Raw genomic sequence first — 16,976 nt, forward strand, 5'->3', positions numbered from 1 at the left:
TAGAAACAGCATCAAAATTGATAGAAAAGATAGAGACATATGGAAAGGTGGCTGGTTTGAAAATAAATAAAGATTAGACAAAGATCTTGATAAAGAATGTGCTATCAAGACAAAAGGAAGAACTGGCAGACCTATTGAAAATTCAGGTCACGAATAAGCTCAAGTACTTGGGGATATACTTGACAGCAAGATGCAGTACACTAAAACAGAATAATTATATCAAACTTAAACAGCAGATAGCGCTAGATTTGGCGAAATGGGAAAATTTACAACTGTCATTAATAGGGAGAATATCAACAATCAGGATGAATATATTACCCAGAATTTTATATTTGTTTCAAACAATTCCAATTAGGCTTGGAAAAGACTACTTTGAAGATTTAAATAAAATTGTGTTGAAATATATATGGCAAGGTAAGAAAGCGAGAATAAAGTTAAAACTTTTGCAAGATGCTAGAATAAGAGGAGGATTTGGTTTGCCTAATTGGGAGTTGTATTACCAAGCTACAAATTTGATGTGGGTTAAGGAATGGATAACATTAAGAAATACTAGATTGTTGACATTAGAAGGACATGATCTGTTGTTGGGGTGGCATGCTTTTTTATGGTATAAAGGAACTAAAACACAGGGGTATTTTAGAAAATATTATATACGGGAGTCTCTGTGGTTAAACTGGGAGAAGATTAAAAGACAATGTTATTTGAAAATTCCAGTCTGATTATCGACTATTGAAGCATTTTCTTATCCTATAATATACAAAAAGGAACAAACAGTTAGATATGGTGAAATATTGAATGAAAAGGGTGAACTTAAATCTATACAAAAACTAGAGGAACAAGGTATAATGATGAACTGGTTTTCATATACACAAATACATTCAAGGTATGATAAAGATTCTAAAACAGAAGGTTTCTATGATAAACAGACTTAGATAAGATTTTGACAGGTACTGATGAAAAGGTGATTAAAAAATTGTATGGATATTTATTAGAAATTAAACTAGAAGAACAAGTTAAAGAAACTATGATTGCTTGGGGGAAGAATTTTGGATATGGGATTGATTTAGAGAAATGGCAAAAATTGTGGTCTCAAAATTATAAAATGACAATGTCAACAGCGTATAAAGAAAATTTGTATAAGATGTTTTACAGGTGGCATTTTTCCCTGACAAGAATAGCAAGAATGTTCAAGAATAAATCTGAAAAATGTTGGAAATGTCATCAGATACCTGGCTCATATTACCATATGTGGTGGACTTGTGCAGACGCTAAAAAATACTGGACTAAAATCCACACGTGGTTGGAAAAAATGACAAAAAAACGTATAGATTTGAAACCAGAGATATTTTTATTGGGAATTTTACCTGAAATATATAGTAAAGACTTGAAATACCTGATTGTAAATGTATTAACAGCAGATAGGATTGTATTTGCTAAAAACTGGAAAAATGAGAAAACACCATCACAGGAGGAAATCATTAAGAAAATATTGGAATGTGCTGAAATGAGTAGATTGACATTTGAAATTAGAGAACAAGAGGATAAACAATTTTATAAAATTTGGGATCTATTCTATCAATGGTTAAACAATAAAATATAGTAATGAAATATGTAGACTTTTAGAAAACTATAAATATATAAAGATGTATTCTTTTCTTATTATATCTACAAAATGATTCTAGGATAGATTTGGGATGATAATATGAACTGTCATAAAACAAATTAAGTAAAATATGATTATTTCGTAAAACATGAATGAATAAAAGTATAGTCAAATGATTAATAATATTAATGTATTTAATATTTGGTTGAAAATATGAGATTATATACAACGTAGTTGTAATTGAAGACTACGAAATGAAAGCAGAAATCAATTTGTAAACCAACCGGCACACTGTACGTATATATATATATATGGAAGATGACTTGATGTTTTTATGTTTTGTTTATGTTTGTTTTAAAAACCAATAAAAAAAAAAGAAGCTGGCTCAGTTATGGTGAGCGTAAAAGAAATCCGGAGCCAGAGCTGTTCAAATGAACACTGGTTTATTGCATGCTAACACTCCCTACAAGAATCTGAACTAATGATGGTCAAAGCAAATTGGCGATAGATAAGGGTCAAGGGAATTCAAGTTCTCCTACACGACACACCACAAGCCGATCCTATACAGGTAGTCCTTGACTTACAACAGTTCGTTTACTGATCATTCAAAGTTACAACGGCACTGAAAAAAGTGATTTATGACCGTTTTTCAGAGTTACGACTTTGCAGCAGCCTTGTGGGTCATGCCTGAGTTGTTAAGTGATTCACCACAGTTGATAAATTAGTAAGTGAATCTAGCTTTCCCCCATTGACTTTGCTTGTCAGAAGGTTACAAAAGGTGACCATCATGAGTTAGTTGCCCAGTGTTTGAATTTTGATCACATGACAAAGACCACTAAATGCAACTTAATTCGTACTTACCACGGTTGCTGTGTCCTGAGGTCATGTCGTCGCCTTTTGCGACCTTCTGACAAGCAAAGTCAAGTGGAAGGCAGATTTACTTAGCCCAGTTACTAATTTATCAACTGCAGTGATTCACTTAACGACTCTGGCAAGAAAGGTTGTAAACTGAGGCAAAACTCACTTAACAAATGTATCACTTAACCACAGAAATTTTGGGCTCAATTGTGATTGTAAGTCAAGGACTAGCTGTGTTCAAATTATAGAAGATGTCCAACCAAGAAAATGTCTTAGCAGGTGGTAAACTGCAGCTACCCAGCTGACCCTGTCTGGGGTTGCAAGCCAAACAAGAGTTAGGCCTAATCATAGTTGGAGGGGAGACCACTGAGAAATACAAGGCACCAGCGAGCACAGGTAGTCCTTGACTTATAAGTTTATTTAGTGATGGTTCAAAGTCGCAATGCCACTGAAAAAAGGGACTTATGACTGTTTTTCATATTTATGACCATTGCTGCATCCCCATGGTCACGTGATCAAAATTCAGATGCTTGGCAACTGACTCATATTTGTGACAGTTGCATTGCCCTGCGGTCACGTGATTTCCTTTTGTGACCGTCGGACGAGGAAAATCAACGGGGAAGCCCGAGTCACTGAACAACCGTGTTACTAACTTAACAAATGCAGTGGTTCACTTACCAGCGCAGGTAAGGAAGGTCAAAATTCGTTTAACAACTATCTGACTTAGCAATAGGAACTTTGGGCTCAATTTGTGGTCATAATTTGAGGACCACCTGTATTAAGAAGAGACTCGATGTCTCCCAACAAAAATGCTTCTGTCAGATCCTAAAGATTCGCTATTTGGACCGCGTTACTGACAAAGAAGTGCTCCAAAACAGTTTCTCCTGCAAATTATCAGTAGTCCTCCACTTATGACCACAATGGAGCCCAGAAGTTTTGTATGGTGGCTGATTCACTGCAGGACAACTGTGTCAAGAAAGATTATAAAATGGGGCAAAACTCACTTAACAAATGTGTCACACAGCCACAGAGAATTCGGGCCCCATTGTGGACATAAGTTGAGGACTAGCCGTATTCTAGGACGCTGGAAAAGTGAGCAATGGCAATCTACTTCCACGCTATTGACAAAAAGAAGAAAAAAAAAGCGAATCCATAGCCTCAACAGCAATTGAACTTAACTCTACTTGAAAAGGTAACATTGCTCTATATATCAAACAGACCATAATATCAAACAAATCCATAAATCTCAAAAGGGATCAACTTCTTCACGGAATAGATAGGAGTGGCAATACCTCATAATGATTTATTACCAGGGACGTGTGACCGTAACCAAAACATTTATACACAGGAAGGGAAACTAGGGAAGTATTCAATGGAGGAAGTGATACGGTCACGGGTGACCTTAGTTACAGGTAGTCCTTGACTTACGACCACAACTTAGCGCCTATTTTTGTTGCTGCTGAGACATGTGTTAAGTGAAAATTGCCCATTTTATTACATTTGCTAAACGAATCACTGCGGTTCTTAAGTTAGTAACACGGTTGTTAAGTGACTTGCCCATTTTATTACATTTATTAAGAGAATCACTGCGGTTCTTCAGTTAGCAACATGGCTGTTAATCCTGAGGTCTACCTGGCTGAGGCCATCTTGGAGGCTTCAGGGTTGCCACTAATCAGAAGAAGGGACAGGGAGGGGGGGGTGAATAGCTAGATGGGGTTTTGTAGCCAAAAAAAAAAAAAAATGTTTCCTGTGGGAACCAAGGACATTCTCACAGGTGGCTGGCCAGAGGAGGAGTGAAGTAACTAAGCAACCAGACAGCACTTGGATTGGACAGAGTCATCAGTGACTTGGGGGTAACGGGAAACATTTTCTTTTTAATGAGGTGAAAGCCGTGGGAACTTTCAGAGTTGGCTTTCACCAGTCGTGCCTATCGGATGTATCCAATAAATTTTTCTTTGAGGGATCTGCCTGCCTCGGAGTTCTGCGTTCTATGGGCGCATTCCTTGGAATGCTGACAACGCTTGTTAAGTGATTCCCCATTTTATTACATTTGTTAAGTGAATCACTGCAGTTCTTAAGTCAGTAAGCCGGTTGTTGACTGAATCTGGCTTCCCCAATGACTCTGCTTGTCACGAAAGGGAATCACATGATTTTGATCACGTGACCACTGCCACGCCGGTAAATGTGAACATTGGTCATGAGCTGCTGATACAGATCTACAGAGGAATCGTTGAGTCTGTCATCTGCACCTCTATAACTGTCTGGTTTGGTTCTGCAACCCAACAGGACAGACACAGACTTCAGAGAGTGATTAGAACTGCAGAAAAAACACAACTACTACCAAGCTGCCTTCCATGGAGGACCTGTATACTGCACAAGTCAAAAAGAGGGCTGTGAAAATATTTACAGACCCCTCACAACCTGGATATAAAGTGTTTCAACTCCTACCCTCAAAACGATGCTATAGAGCACTGCATACCAGAAGAACTAGACACAAGGACAGTTTTTCCCCGAACACGCCATCACTCTGCTATACGAATGTCCAACTCAACACTGTCCCTCTATTTACAAAGTCTACACTACTGCTACTATTAATCTTCTCATCACTCCTTATCGCCCACCCCTTCCCTCTTGTGACTGTGTGACTGTAACTTTGTCGCTTGAATCCTTACGATTTATATTGACTGTTTCCTAGCATGATTTGATTGCTTATTCGTACCCTATGACTATTATTAAGTGTTGTACCTGATGATTCTTGACTCTTGACGAATGTATCAAGGTTTTTAAGAAGAGATTAAACAGCCATTTATCTGAAACGGTATAGGGTTTCCTGCTTAAGCAGGGGCTTGGACTAGAAGACCTCTAAGGACGCTTCCAACTCTGATTCTAGTCTAGTTTAGTCTATTCTGTTCTGTTCCATATCCCATTCTATTCCATATTCTATTCTATTTCATATTCTATTCTATTTATTCTATTCCATATCCCATTCTGTACCATATTCTATTCTATTCCATATGCCATATTCTATTCTATTTATTCTATTCCATATCCCATTCTATTCCATATGTCATATTCTATTCTATTTATTCTATTCCATATGCCATATTCTATTCTATTTATTCTATTCCATATTCCATTCTATTCCGTATTCTATTCCATATCCCATGTTCCATTCCGCTCCCATATTCCATATTCCACATTCCACAATCTATTCTATTCTATTCTATTCTATTCTATTCTATTCTATTCTATTCTATTCTATTCTATTCTTTATCCCATCTGTTCTATTCTATTCTATTCTATTCTATTCTATTCTATTCTATTCTATTCTATTCTATTCTATTCCTATTCTATTCTAATCTATTCTATTAGTGACTATCGTCGGTGCCATTGCAACTTTGAATGGTCACTAAATGAACTGTTGCAAGTCGAGGAGTAACTGTATATGCTGAAGGATGGGATGAATCCACATTCCACTGAGAGAGAGAGAGAGAGAGAGAGAGAGAGAGAGAGAGAGGTGCCAATTTTACAGAATGGAAGCCTTAAATTTCACCTGAGACTCAGGTGTCACTGATCCAACTGGAAGTGTTGACACAGTGCCAACCGGATTCAATTTATGGACAAGTGGGGGAAAAAATTTTTTTTCTTTCCAGGCAGCCCAACCCACTCTCTTCCCTTCTAGGCAGGAGTAAAAAGCCTCCAAAATTGAGGGGACTGCTTTAAAAGCAGTTGAGAAGGAAAGTTGAAGAGATCAAATCACTTCAGGATGCTTGTGGCGGGGAGGTGGGGTTCCTGAAAAAATCACATTCATGGACGATTTACTGCAGGTCAAGTAAGGTACTTGAGTTCAAGAGCTCTCCAAAATGATTAATTAGCATTGTCAAGGAAGCTATTAGAGAAAATGGAAAAGTTGCCAAAATGAACCAAAGGAAAGAAAGAATGAATCCATACACGTCCTAAAAAAATCCAAAAATCTAAACTAATAATAGTGGTTTTTTTTAGCAACCACAAGCAATGCTTTTCTCACACTGCACAAGGATAATGATCAAACATGGTGGAAAGCCCTTGCTAAGACAAAAACTATGAAGTCTATGCAAAGGCAATTCTTCTTCTTTTTAAAACAACAACGGAATAAACAAACCTTGCAAATGGCAAGTCCTCACATTGTTCATCTGAGCCTTCGAAAAGGCTTTTGACAAAATCTCTCCCGGGGAAACTCAAGGATAGGAAGTGTACGTGAATCAATAAAAACAAAAGAAGAAATGGAACATTCCTACACCCGAAGGTGCTTTTCCAAAAGGCAACTGGACTTTTTGGATGAGAAGCAAAATGTTCTCAAAGAACAACAACAACAAAAACCAAAAAAGTCCAGTTGCTTTTTCGAAAAGCACATTTGGGACAAACTGTGACCTGGATGACGGAGAATCTCCGAAGATTAAAGAACATTCTTACAATACCGCACAGCACCCAGAACAGTGAAGTCTGCAATTATACATATTTAAAAGAGATGCTTTCTTACTTGTTCATAAAATTGCCTAAGTTGAGGTGATTTGTTTGCTGATGGCACCCAATTAATTTATGAAAGTTAAAAGTTAATTTGATACATTGGAGAAAAATAGCCTAGCTTCAAACATTCTTGTCAGCGTTCCAGTGAAAACTCCCCATTTCATTCAGCACTCAGAAACAAAGTTCATCCAAGTAAGAATTTATTGAAGAAGTCACATTGGCACATCTGGAAAAGCCCAAATCGGAGAGTTCTGGGTTTTCCCTTCCCAATTGAAAATTCAAAATCCCTCCCCTGCACCCATCAGTCCATCACATGGCCCAATCAAAACATCCCAACTGGAGACATTCCCCCAGGTGCTCCTCTCCAGGTGCAGAGTAACTTGTCCTTGACTTTATGAGGAGAATGTTGTTGAGTCTAATCTTCCTCCTCTCTATGAAATCCCCCCTCCCAAATTCCCAGGCACTAAAATGTGGCAGCCTCCAAGCTTCTAAGTATAATATGGCTTCCAAGGCTGACACATCCCTTAATAGGATCTGTGCTAATAGTAATCAGACAGAATAGGAATATTGGAAAGGGGATAAAATATCAACTGGAAATCTTGCTTTTTAAAAAAGGCCCATTGCCCAAATCGAAGCATTGGGAAAAAGAACGACTGGGAAAGGACCAATACATTATTACTGTAACCTACTCTGCATTTGTCTTTGAAAAAAGATTCAGATGCTTTTGTTGGTCCAAAATGTAACAGCCTGTCTGCTAAACAAAAACACAGGGTTTAGCTAGATTACATCTAAAGTTGCTACGTTGATTTTAAGAGTTCAGTCTCTGATCCAATTCAACATGCTGGTAAAAAATATAATCGCGTGCCTTTGAGTCAGTCTTTCTGGTGGCTACCTGAACAAGCCCATGGATTGTACCCATTAACTTTAAAGCTAGTATTTGGGTTTGGTGCCTGAAAAATTGCAAAAGTTTATTTCCCACCCAGGTTCAACCTGTCTTATATGCTGAAGCCTCTTACTCCATATGCAAACAAGAGACTGCCTCCCTAGTATATCAATAGGTATCAATAGTAAGGGGGTCAAGGAAGCCAGCCTGGTGTAATGGTAAAGGCATTAGGCTAGACACCGGGAATTCTAGTCTCGCCTTAGGAATGAAAGCTGACAGGGTGGGCCAATCACCAGGAGACTGTGAGTTCTAGTCCCGTTTTAGGCAAGATGATTTTGGGTCAATCACCAGGAGACGGTGAGTTCTAATCCTGCCTTAGGAATGAAAGCTGGCAGAATGACTTTGGGCCAATCACCAGGAGATGGTGAGTTCTAGTCCTGCCTTAGGAATGAAAGCTGGCAGGGTGATTTTGGGCCAATCACCAGGAGACGGTGAGTTCTAGTCCTGCCTTAGGAATGAAAGCTGGCAGGGTGATTTTGGGCCAATCACCAGGAGACGGTGAGTTCTAGTCCTGCCTTAGGAATGAAAGCTGGCAGGGTAATTTTGGGCCAAACACCAGGAGACTGTGAGTTCTAATCCTGCCTTAGGAATGAAAGCTGGCAGGGTGATTTTGGGCCAATCACCAGGAGACTGTGAGTTCTAATCCTGCCTTAGGAATGAAAGCTGGCAGGGTGATTTTGGGCCAGTCACCAGGAGACGGTGAGTTCTAGTCCTGCCTTAGGAATGAAAGCTGGCAGGGTGATTTTGGGCCAATCACCAGGAGACGGTGAGTTCTAGTCCTGCCTTAGGAATGAAAGCTGGCAGGGTGATTTTGGGCCAATCACCAGGAGACGGTGAGTTCTAATCCTGCCTTAGGAATGAAAGCTGGCAGGGTGATTTTGGGCCAGTCACCAGGAGACGGTGAGTTCTAGTCCTGCCTTAGGAATGAAAGCTGGCAGGGTGATTTTGGGCCAGTCACCAGGAGACTGTGAGTTCTAATCCTGCCTTAGGAATGAAAGCTGGCAGGGTGATTTTGGGCCAATCACCAGGAGACTGTGAGTTCTAGTCCTGCCTTAGGAATGAAAGCTGGCAGGGTGATTTTGGGCCAAACACCAGGAGACTGTGAGTTCTAGTCCTGCCTTAGGAATGAAAGCTGGCAGGGTGATTTTGGACCAGTCACCAGGAGACTGTGAGTTCTAGTCCTGCCTTAGGAATGAAAGCTGGCAGGGTGATTTTGGGCCAGTCACCAGGAGACTGTGAGTTCTAGTCCTGCCTTAGGAATGAAAGCTGGCAGGGTGATTTTGGGCCAATCACCAGGAGACTGTGAGTTCTAGTCCTACCTTAGGAATGAAAGCTGGCAGGGTGATTTTGGGCCAATCACCAGGAGACTGTGAGTTCTAGTCCTGCCTTAGGAATGAAAGCTGGCAGGGTGATTTTGGGCCAATCACCAGGAGACTGAGTTCTAATCCTGCCTTAGACATGAGAAGCAGCTGGGTGACTTTAGTGATCGCCAGGAGACTGGGGATTGAGAGTTCTAGTTCTGCCTTGGATATGAAGCCAGCTTGATGACCTTGGGCCAGTCACATTTCCCTCAAAGCTAGGAAGGAGGCAATGGCAAACCACTTGTGAAACGCCTCGCCAAGAAAACTGCAGGGATCGGTCCAGGCATCTCCAACAACTTGATACTTGAAGGGAAGCAAAAACAAAAAAAATGGAGTCAAGAATCACATCCTAACAAACTTAAATAGAGCGGCTACAATAAAATATATCTAGTTATCAAGACTAATGCCAATCCCCTAATAGCTAATCATCGTGAAGAAATTGAGGCTGTTAAGAGACTTCTAAATCAAATTTAATTGGAAGGGGGGGGTTAGGTTACAAAAGCCTTGACCTCTTGATATGTTTATTTCAGCCCTCGATTTATCTGCAAGTTCTCTAGAGTCAGCGCTTGGATTTCTCTCTCTTCTTGATGACCATCGACAGTGGTTATCCATTTTCATGATAAAGGATGTACAGATGTTTTCAAGCAACATCTTTTCCCCAGCTTCAGAGAAATTACAGGTAATCTCTTCAACAAGGCATGTTCTAATGTAAGGTTCTACATTTAGGCAAGAAAAACCAAATGCACAGGTAGAGTATAGGTGGTACTTGGCTCAATATAGTAGTAACTGTGAGAGGGATCTCGGAGTCTAAGAGGACAATCACTTAAAAATGAGCCAGCTGTGTGTTGCAGCTGCTTAAAAAAAGCTAACACGGTTCAAGGCTGCATTGAAAGAGGGATAGAATCAAGATCATGTGAAGTGTTAATACCACAGTATAAGGCCTTGATAAGGCCACACTTGGAATACCGCATCCAGTTTTGGTCGCCATGATGTAAAAAAGATGTTGAGGCTCTAGAAAAAGTGTAGAGAAGAGCAACGAAGACGATTAGGGGAATGGAGACTAAAACATGCGTATAACGGTTGCAGGAATTAGGTATATCTAGTTTAACGAAAAGAAGCACTAGGGGTGACATGATAGCAATGTTCCAGTATCTCAGGGGTTGCCACAAAGAAGAGGGATCAGAAGTTATAAATGCTCTAACACTGGAAGTTTTTAAGAAGGGACTGGACAACCATTTGTCTGAAGTGGTGTAGGGTATCCTGCCTAAGCAGGGGGTTGGACTAGAAGACCTCCAAGGTCCCTTCCAACTCTGTTATTCTATTCTATTCTATTCTATTCTATTCTATTCTATTCTATTCCTATTTCTATTCTATTTCTATTTCATTCCTATTTCTATTCTCCAAAGCACCTGATTAGATTTGCTTCCATATAGAAACAGATGAAATAGATGACATGATAGCAGTGTTCCCATATTTGAGGGGCTGCCACAAAGAAGAGGTGCTCAACTTATCCTCCAAAGCACTTTGAAGGCAGGGCAAGAAGCAACGAATGGATACTAATCAAGGAGAGAAGCAACCTACAACTAAGGAGAAGCTGCTTGACAAATCTAAGGGCTAGAGAACATAGGAAATACAGGAGATTCCTTCCTTTTCTCAAAAGCGCCTCCAATCTCCTAACTAAAAAAAAAAAAACCATCACCCTATGAACGAAGTCAATATTTCAGGAATTCTACTACACAACAATTACAGACAGGAAGTCTTCATATTATTAGTAACCACTCTTCTATATTGCTGGAGTATAAACCTTACATTTATTTATAAAGTACCTAAAGGGTACTCTTGACATGGTATTACTCAGTAATTCTGCATGGTTAAAAGTCTTTGAGGCTCGAAAAGAAAATACGGATGAACCAAACACGGGATTTAGACTCTGAACTTTGCAGCGAGACTTTAGATTTTACTGGACAATCCTTTGGTGCAAATCAGATGGAAAGTATGAGGAGGCTACCTCACTGCTCCTTTGCATGCTCCAGAGCAACCTGAAATTAAGGGAGAAACTTCGTCACAGTGAGAACAATTAACCACTGTAACAGCTTGCCTGCAGAAGTGGGCGCTTCATCACTGGAGGTTTTTAAGAAGAGACGGGACAGCCACTAGTCTGAAATGATATAGGGTCTCCTCTTTGAACAGGGAATTGGAATAGAAGACCTCCAAGGTCCCTTTGAGCTCTATTCTGATTCATAACTAAGAAGGAATGGGAACATTAGGAATTCTTCTAACAGTATAAGTCTTAGCAGATACCCATATCTTAATGCATATTTTAGTTCAACCTTGGAGCTCACAGCTGCTAACTGAACTCAATGATTTTGTCCTTGAGAAGATAGTACAGCTATTGGGGGGGGGGGAAACGACACCCCAAATAAATTACTCTTTATTCCAGTTTTCAGACTTCACTCAACATTGCTCCAAGCAAAGAAACTTACGCTGTTGGTTGAGCTCTGAGCTTGGCGATTTGGTTGCAAACGTTCTGTCGCCATTCGAGGAGACATCGTCGTCCGCGTGTTTTGAATTGTTTGAACGATTTAATTGAATCTGAATTGTTTGAACAATTCAGTTGAATTTGAATTGTTTGAACAATCCAAAATGCACTGACAATATCTCCTTGAATGGTGACGAAATGTTTGCAAGTGTTTGCAGAAAATACGACTTCAGCAACGGAGTGGTCAATGCCTGGAACTCACTACCTGACTCTGTTGTCACATCCTCAAACCCCTAAAACTTTAACCTTAAACTGTCTACTGTGGATCTCACTCCATTCCTAAGAGGTCTGTAAGGGGTGTGTGCATAAGCGCACCAGTGTGCCTATCATCCCTGTCCTACTGTTCCCATTTATCCATTTATTCATACTCATTTATTATGTATACACTTCAACCAGTTTATACTTATATGTTTATATGTTATGTTCATACTTATACTTGCTTTCTCATACATGCTTGACAAACAAATAAACTGCCAAGCTTGGAGCTCAAACCAACAGCCTAACTACCAACCTGGGCTACTAATACTCAAACACATTTCAAAGAAATTTATTCTGGATCTTCCAAACTATATTTTGGACAACCGTGTGAATACTACCATTGGGACCGATAGCCATCTTCATGTTGTGAGAATTGAGATTTCTCAGTAGAATCTGGTATGGTTGATCACAAACTGTGGATAATTTTAAGGGGAAGTAGTCTACTTCAGAAAGCTGTGATGTTTTAACATTTTTGTTGACTTCCATTAATCTAGAAGGGTGCTGATCATCATCACTGATCATCTAAAATTGGCAGCAAAACTAAAGATTATTTCCAATTTTTGGAACTTCTTTTCAAGGGAAGACCAAGCTAAATCCATTTTTGTTATTCTTTTTCCCATTTTAATCTTTTTATTGAAAAGAAATCAGACAAGTTTTGGCAGTTTAACCTGACTTTTTTTTTTAAAAAAAAAGTCTGAAACACATTTTAATCAGTGTTTATTTATTTTTGGTACTGTCCTATTCTAAATAGATTTTGTATGTATGTATATAAAATGTAAAACCTATTTTACTTGTTATTTTATTACTGTGGGCTTCCTGAGCACTGCATTTGATGGAAAAAGAGCATAGATTTAATATACATAAATAAAATCAAGGAGGCATTGAGAACCCGAGGACGATTCTCAAAGTCTGTTTTCCTATTCAGAGTTGTCTCAAAAAGAGCAGCTGCTTCCTTAAACATATCACCAACATCAGGTCAGCAATGGGTAATATTGAAAAAGCAAAGTTGGGAGTGAGACAAAACAGGCAGCGATACTCTTACTACATAACCTCAATTTCATGCCTCCAGAAGTCCTGGACATCACCTTCCATCATTCACAGGCAATTTCAGCGATGCCACTTGAGAATTCTATGAGTTCAACACATCTTGGAACCAAGTTGAGGAAAAACGTGTTCTAGAATGAGATCATACTTCATGAGACACCAAGACCCCCGTGCCTCTGGTTTCCTTGGGGGACATCAAATTTCAGTCAAAAAACTGATATTTAAATCAGGATTTGATATAAGATGCTTAAGCCAAACAAAAGGCAGCACAAGAGTGTTTCAGATGAAATAAATAAAAGGATTGTCCACCCACAGTACCGTTTCACAGTCACAATCCAATTTCACAGTCCATACAGAACCTGACAGCTGTGAACATGTGAATTTCCCCCCTTAAATTGGCACACCGATCTTTCTTCTTTATAGCCAAGAGGTTACACGCATTAGCATTAATATCTGGAACAAGGATAGACTTATTATTTATTTATTTTAAATATTTTTAGTTGTCCATCTATCTAGAAGGATTGGGGGTGACATGATAGCAGTCTTCCAATATCTAAGGAGTTGCCATAAAGAAGAGAGAGTCAACCTATTCTCCAAAGCACCAGAAGGCAGGACAAGAAGCAATGAATGGAAACTAATCAAGGAGAGAAGCAACCTAGAACTCAGTAAGGAGAATTTTCCTGAAAGTGAAAACAACCAGTGGAACAGCTTACTTCCAGAAGTTATGGATGCTCCAACACTGGACGTTTTAAAGAAGAGATTGGACAACCATTTGTCTGAAGTGGTACAGGGTTTCCTGCTTGAGCAAGGATTTGGTCCCTTCCAACTCTGTTTAGTTTAGTTTTAGTTTAGTTTACTTTACTTTATTGTCATTGTATCTCATGCAACAAAATCAAACACCACCTTCAGTGCACATCATGACCATGAAAATAAACACAAACACACATCCTTTACCCTCCACACATTGAACCAAAAATCCCCGACACCGCACCAACACTGCACTATACAGCAGAATTCAAAAGAGCTACTGCCCTGGGATAGAAGCTGTTTTTCAGCCTATTTGTCCTTGTTTTTATTATTCTGTACCATCTGCCAGATGGTAATAGTTCAAAAAAAGGATTACCAGGATGAGATGGATCTTTGCGAATGTTTTAAACTGTTATTCTGTTAGCCATGTTCATGGAAATTATAATATAAAATGCAAGAAAAACACCAAAAGCAATTAAAAGGTATACATACTAAAATATAAGTAAGTGGCCATGAATAATGGAATTGTACCATTCGGACATTTCAAAAGTCAAAATGTCAAGGGTTTTCAGGATTAAGTCATGAACTGATTCCATAAAGTAGTGGTGTGTATTTTCCGTTCCATGCAGAAGCCGGAAGAAAGGTAGGATGGTTTAAGGAACAGCAGGGAGATACTGCTGCACTTGTGTGAGATCTAAAACCTTTCCTCTAAATTATCCTTCGAAGTGTACACATATTTAAATTACAACTTCTGAAATAAGATAACCACATTTGACACACCCAGAGGTCTATTTCCTATTTTTTTTAAAAAATTCAGATTCTACACCTACATAATCCCACCAAATTAAAAAAAAAAGCTCAAGGTAAAGATTAAGACATTAATGAACAATCCCATCAAAGGAGCAAGTGGAAGGAACTAGAAGACCTTCAAGGTCCCTTTTGACTTTGTTGTTCTGTTAAGTTAGGTGCACAAATGTTACAGAACTGAAGACCTCCATTTCATCAGTTCTTTTTTTTCTCTCCAGTTTCCAAGGTCTCCTTTTCACATTCCCTCATACAGTTCCTTATCTTCTTGTCCTTCATCTTCAGCCCACCCAAATTCCAGCTGCCTCCACCTTATCTCACTCATTTCCAATTATTTTTCTTTACTCAAAACCTCTACCAAGGCCATCATGAAGCAGATGTAATCTTTAAAGAACTCCCTTATTTTAATTACCCAATGGTCTGCCGACATGCATCATCCCCTTTCAGAAAATCACAACTTTTCATCTTGGACAACTCAAGATTTTGTTTTTTTGTCTCTTCAGAGGGCCAAAATAATCAAACTGACCATCCTGAGATCTTTAGATGGGATGTTCAAACCTTCTGCATGTCTCCAACATTTGTCAGATTTTAAAGCTTGTTGCTCTCCAAAGCTTCTATACAAATACAGCTACATCATCTCTTTTTTTCCAAGTGCAGTCATTTCCACCCAGTGCAACCTTGAACATGGGCTACACCAATTTGTCAGCAGCTCCAAGTCCTTCTCCCCAAATATCCTAAATGTATTTTTCCAACATTCCCTACTCTCTTATCATTCCTTGAAACCTGAATCAAGTTTCTTAGAATTTCTGGCTTTTCCCTCCTCATTACTAGCTCGATGCTGCAAATTTCAGTTGTGCTCCCCTGTCCATAGAAGGTCACCCCTTCCTCCATTTTGCAAATTCAAAATGTAACCACCTTTCAGTATTTTATATTTATCATGCCAAAGCCTTACACCCTTGTGGATGAATTCCCCTGATCAGAAGCATGCTAACCACACCACTTATACCATTTGACACACAACATTCACACCCATCCCTGGACTGCTTAATTTTGGGAGTGACTTCCCCCTGACAACACCCTCATTCACTTGTGGCCATCAGAGGCAATCCTCAAATTATTCCCATCTCCCCAAAAGTCACCCCAACTCTGCAGAAGTGCCCTGACCCCCTAATTTTTCTTGAATTCCTTTAAACACAACTGTTTCCCAATGAAACATCACCCCGACCCTCAATATTTAAACTCTGGCTTGCCCTGGAAAAAGTCACACGCCGAGCATCCCCGAACCCTCAAAATTTATTTATAAAATATCCCCCAATCTTTGCAAACTCCAAGAATCCCAGCTGTTTTGCAACACCTGCCCTCTAAGCAACCCTTGCACCCCCAAACCTAAGGGCCACCACTCTTGTTGCAAGTCTAGCCCCCTGCACCCCAAACCTTTGCAGCGCGCCCCAACTCAGGCCAATCCCTCATCAGCTTCCTGACCCCCCAGAAAGGCCTCAGAGCCCCATCTTCAGCTCTGCACCCCAAATCCTCCTTCCTCCCAAATTTGACCCCCTCCATCCCCATCGTCCACACCTGCCCATCCTTGCTGAGCCCCCTCAAAGTCCCTCCAGAAGTTTTAGAGACCCTCCCTAAGTCCCCCCACCCTCGGCCATACCTTCCCACCTGCCCACCCATGATCCCGCCTCAGGTTCCGCCCCCCACCCCGCAAACTCTGACCCATTCATCCGCCCTGCCCCTCGGACCCCTCGCATTGCACCCCCAGCGAAGTCCCAACTCCTCCATCCTCGCCTCTCCGGCCCGTCCATCTCCCACACACGGCCCCCCACCCACATCCCTCCCCCAGGAACTCTCACCTGCCGCCCAGCAAGTCCCACCTGTCCCCTCCCCACCCCAAAAGCCCCTGCCCTGGCTCCCATTTCCTGCACCCCGACAGTCTCCCCCTCAAAACCCCCTCCCGCAAGCCCCGCCCCCCACGGGGTGCCCTCTTCTCTTCGGAGGGGGAGGGGAGGAGGGGGAGGGGAGAGGGAGCCGACTTTCTCCTCCCCCGCAACACTCTCTCATATACACACTCACCTCCGCCATAGCCGAGAGTGAGAACGGCGTCGGGGGAGGCAGAAGAACCCGGATGTGGAGGCGCGCGCTGATTGGCTGCCACGCACGGGAGCCGAGCGGGAGGGGAGGTCCGCGCGAGAGATGGGGGGGAGAGAAGAGACTGCGAGGGGGTGGTGGGGCCGCGCGGGCGGAGGGTGGGGGTCGTCGATGGGGCGGGGGCGACCCGAGGCGCGGGCGGGGAGAGCTCTGAGGTAAAAT

The 16,976-nt window shown here is 40.8% G+C and overlaps 1 protein-coding gene across 3 annotated transcripts in view; it reads right to left on the reverse strand.

Moving 5' to 3' along the window:
* MIER2 (MIER family member 2) overlaps nucleotides 1-16,772 on the reverse strand; it is an 80,165-nt gene extending 63,393 nt beyond the window's left edge. For all 3 annotated transcript variants that reach the window (XM_087922676.1, XM_087922677.1, XM_087922675.1), the window contains exon 1: nucleotides 16,740-16,772. In XM_087922676.1, coding sequence (XP_087778802.1) covers nucleotides 16,740-16,748 — 9 coding nt within the window. In that variant the 5' untranslated portion in view covers nucleotides 16,749-16,772. The remainder of the gene's footprint in view (nucleotides 1-16,739) is intronic.
* Between the last annotated feature and the right edge of the window lie 204 nt (nucleotides 16,773-16,976).

Source organism: Pseudonaja textilis, chromosome 1 (assembly GCF_049901715.1).
Source record: "Pseudonaja textilis isolate UNSWEBS1 chromosome 1, rPseTex1.2, whole genome shotgun sequence".
Taxonomy (NCBI): domain Eukaryota; kingdom Metazoa; phylum Chordata; class Lepidosauria; order Squamata; family Elapidae; genus Pseudonaja; species Pseudonaja textilis.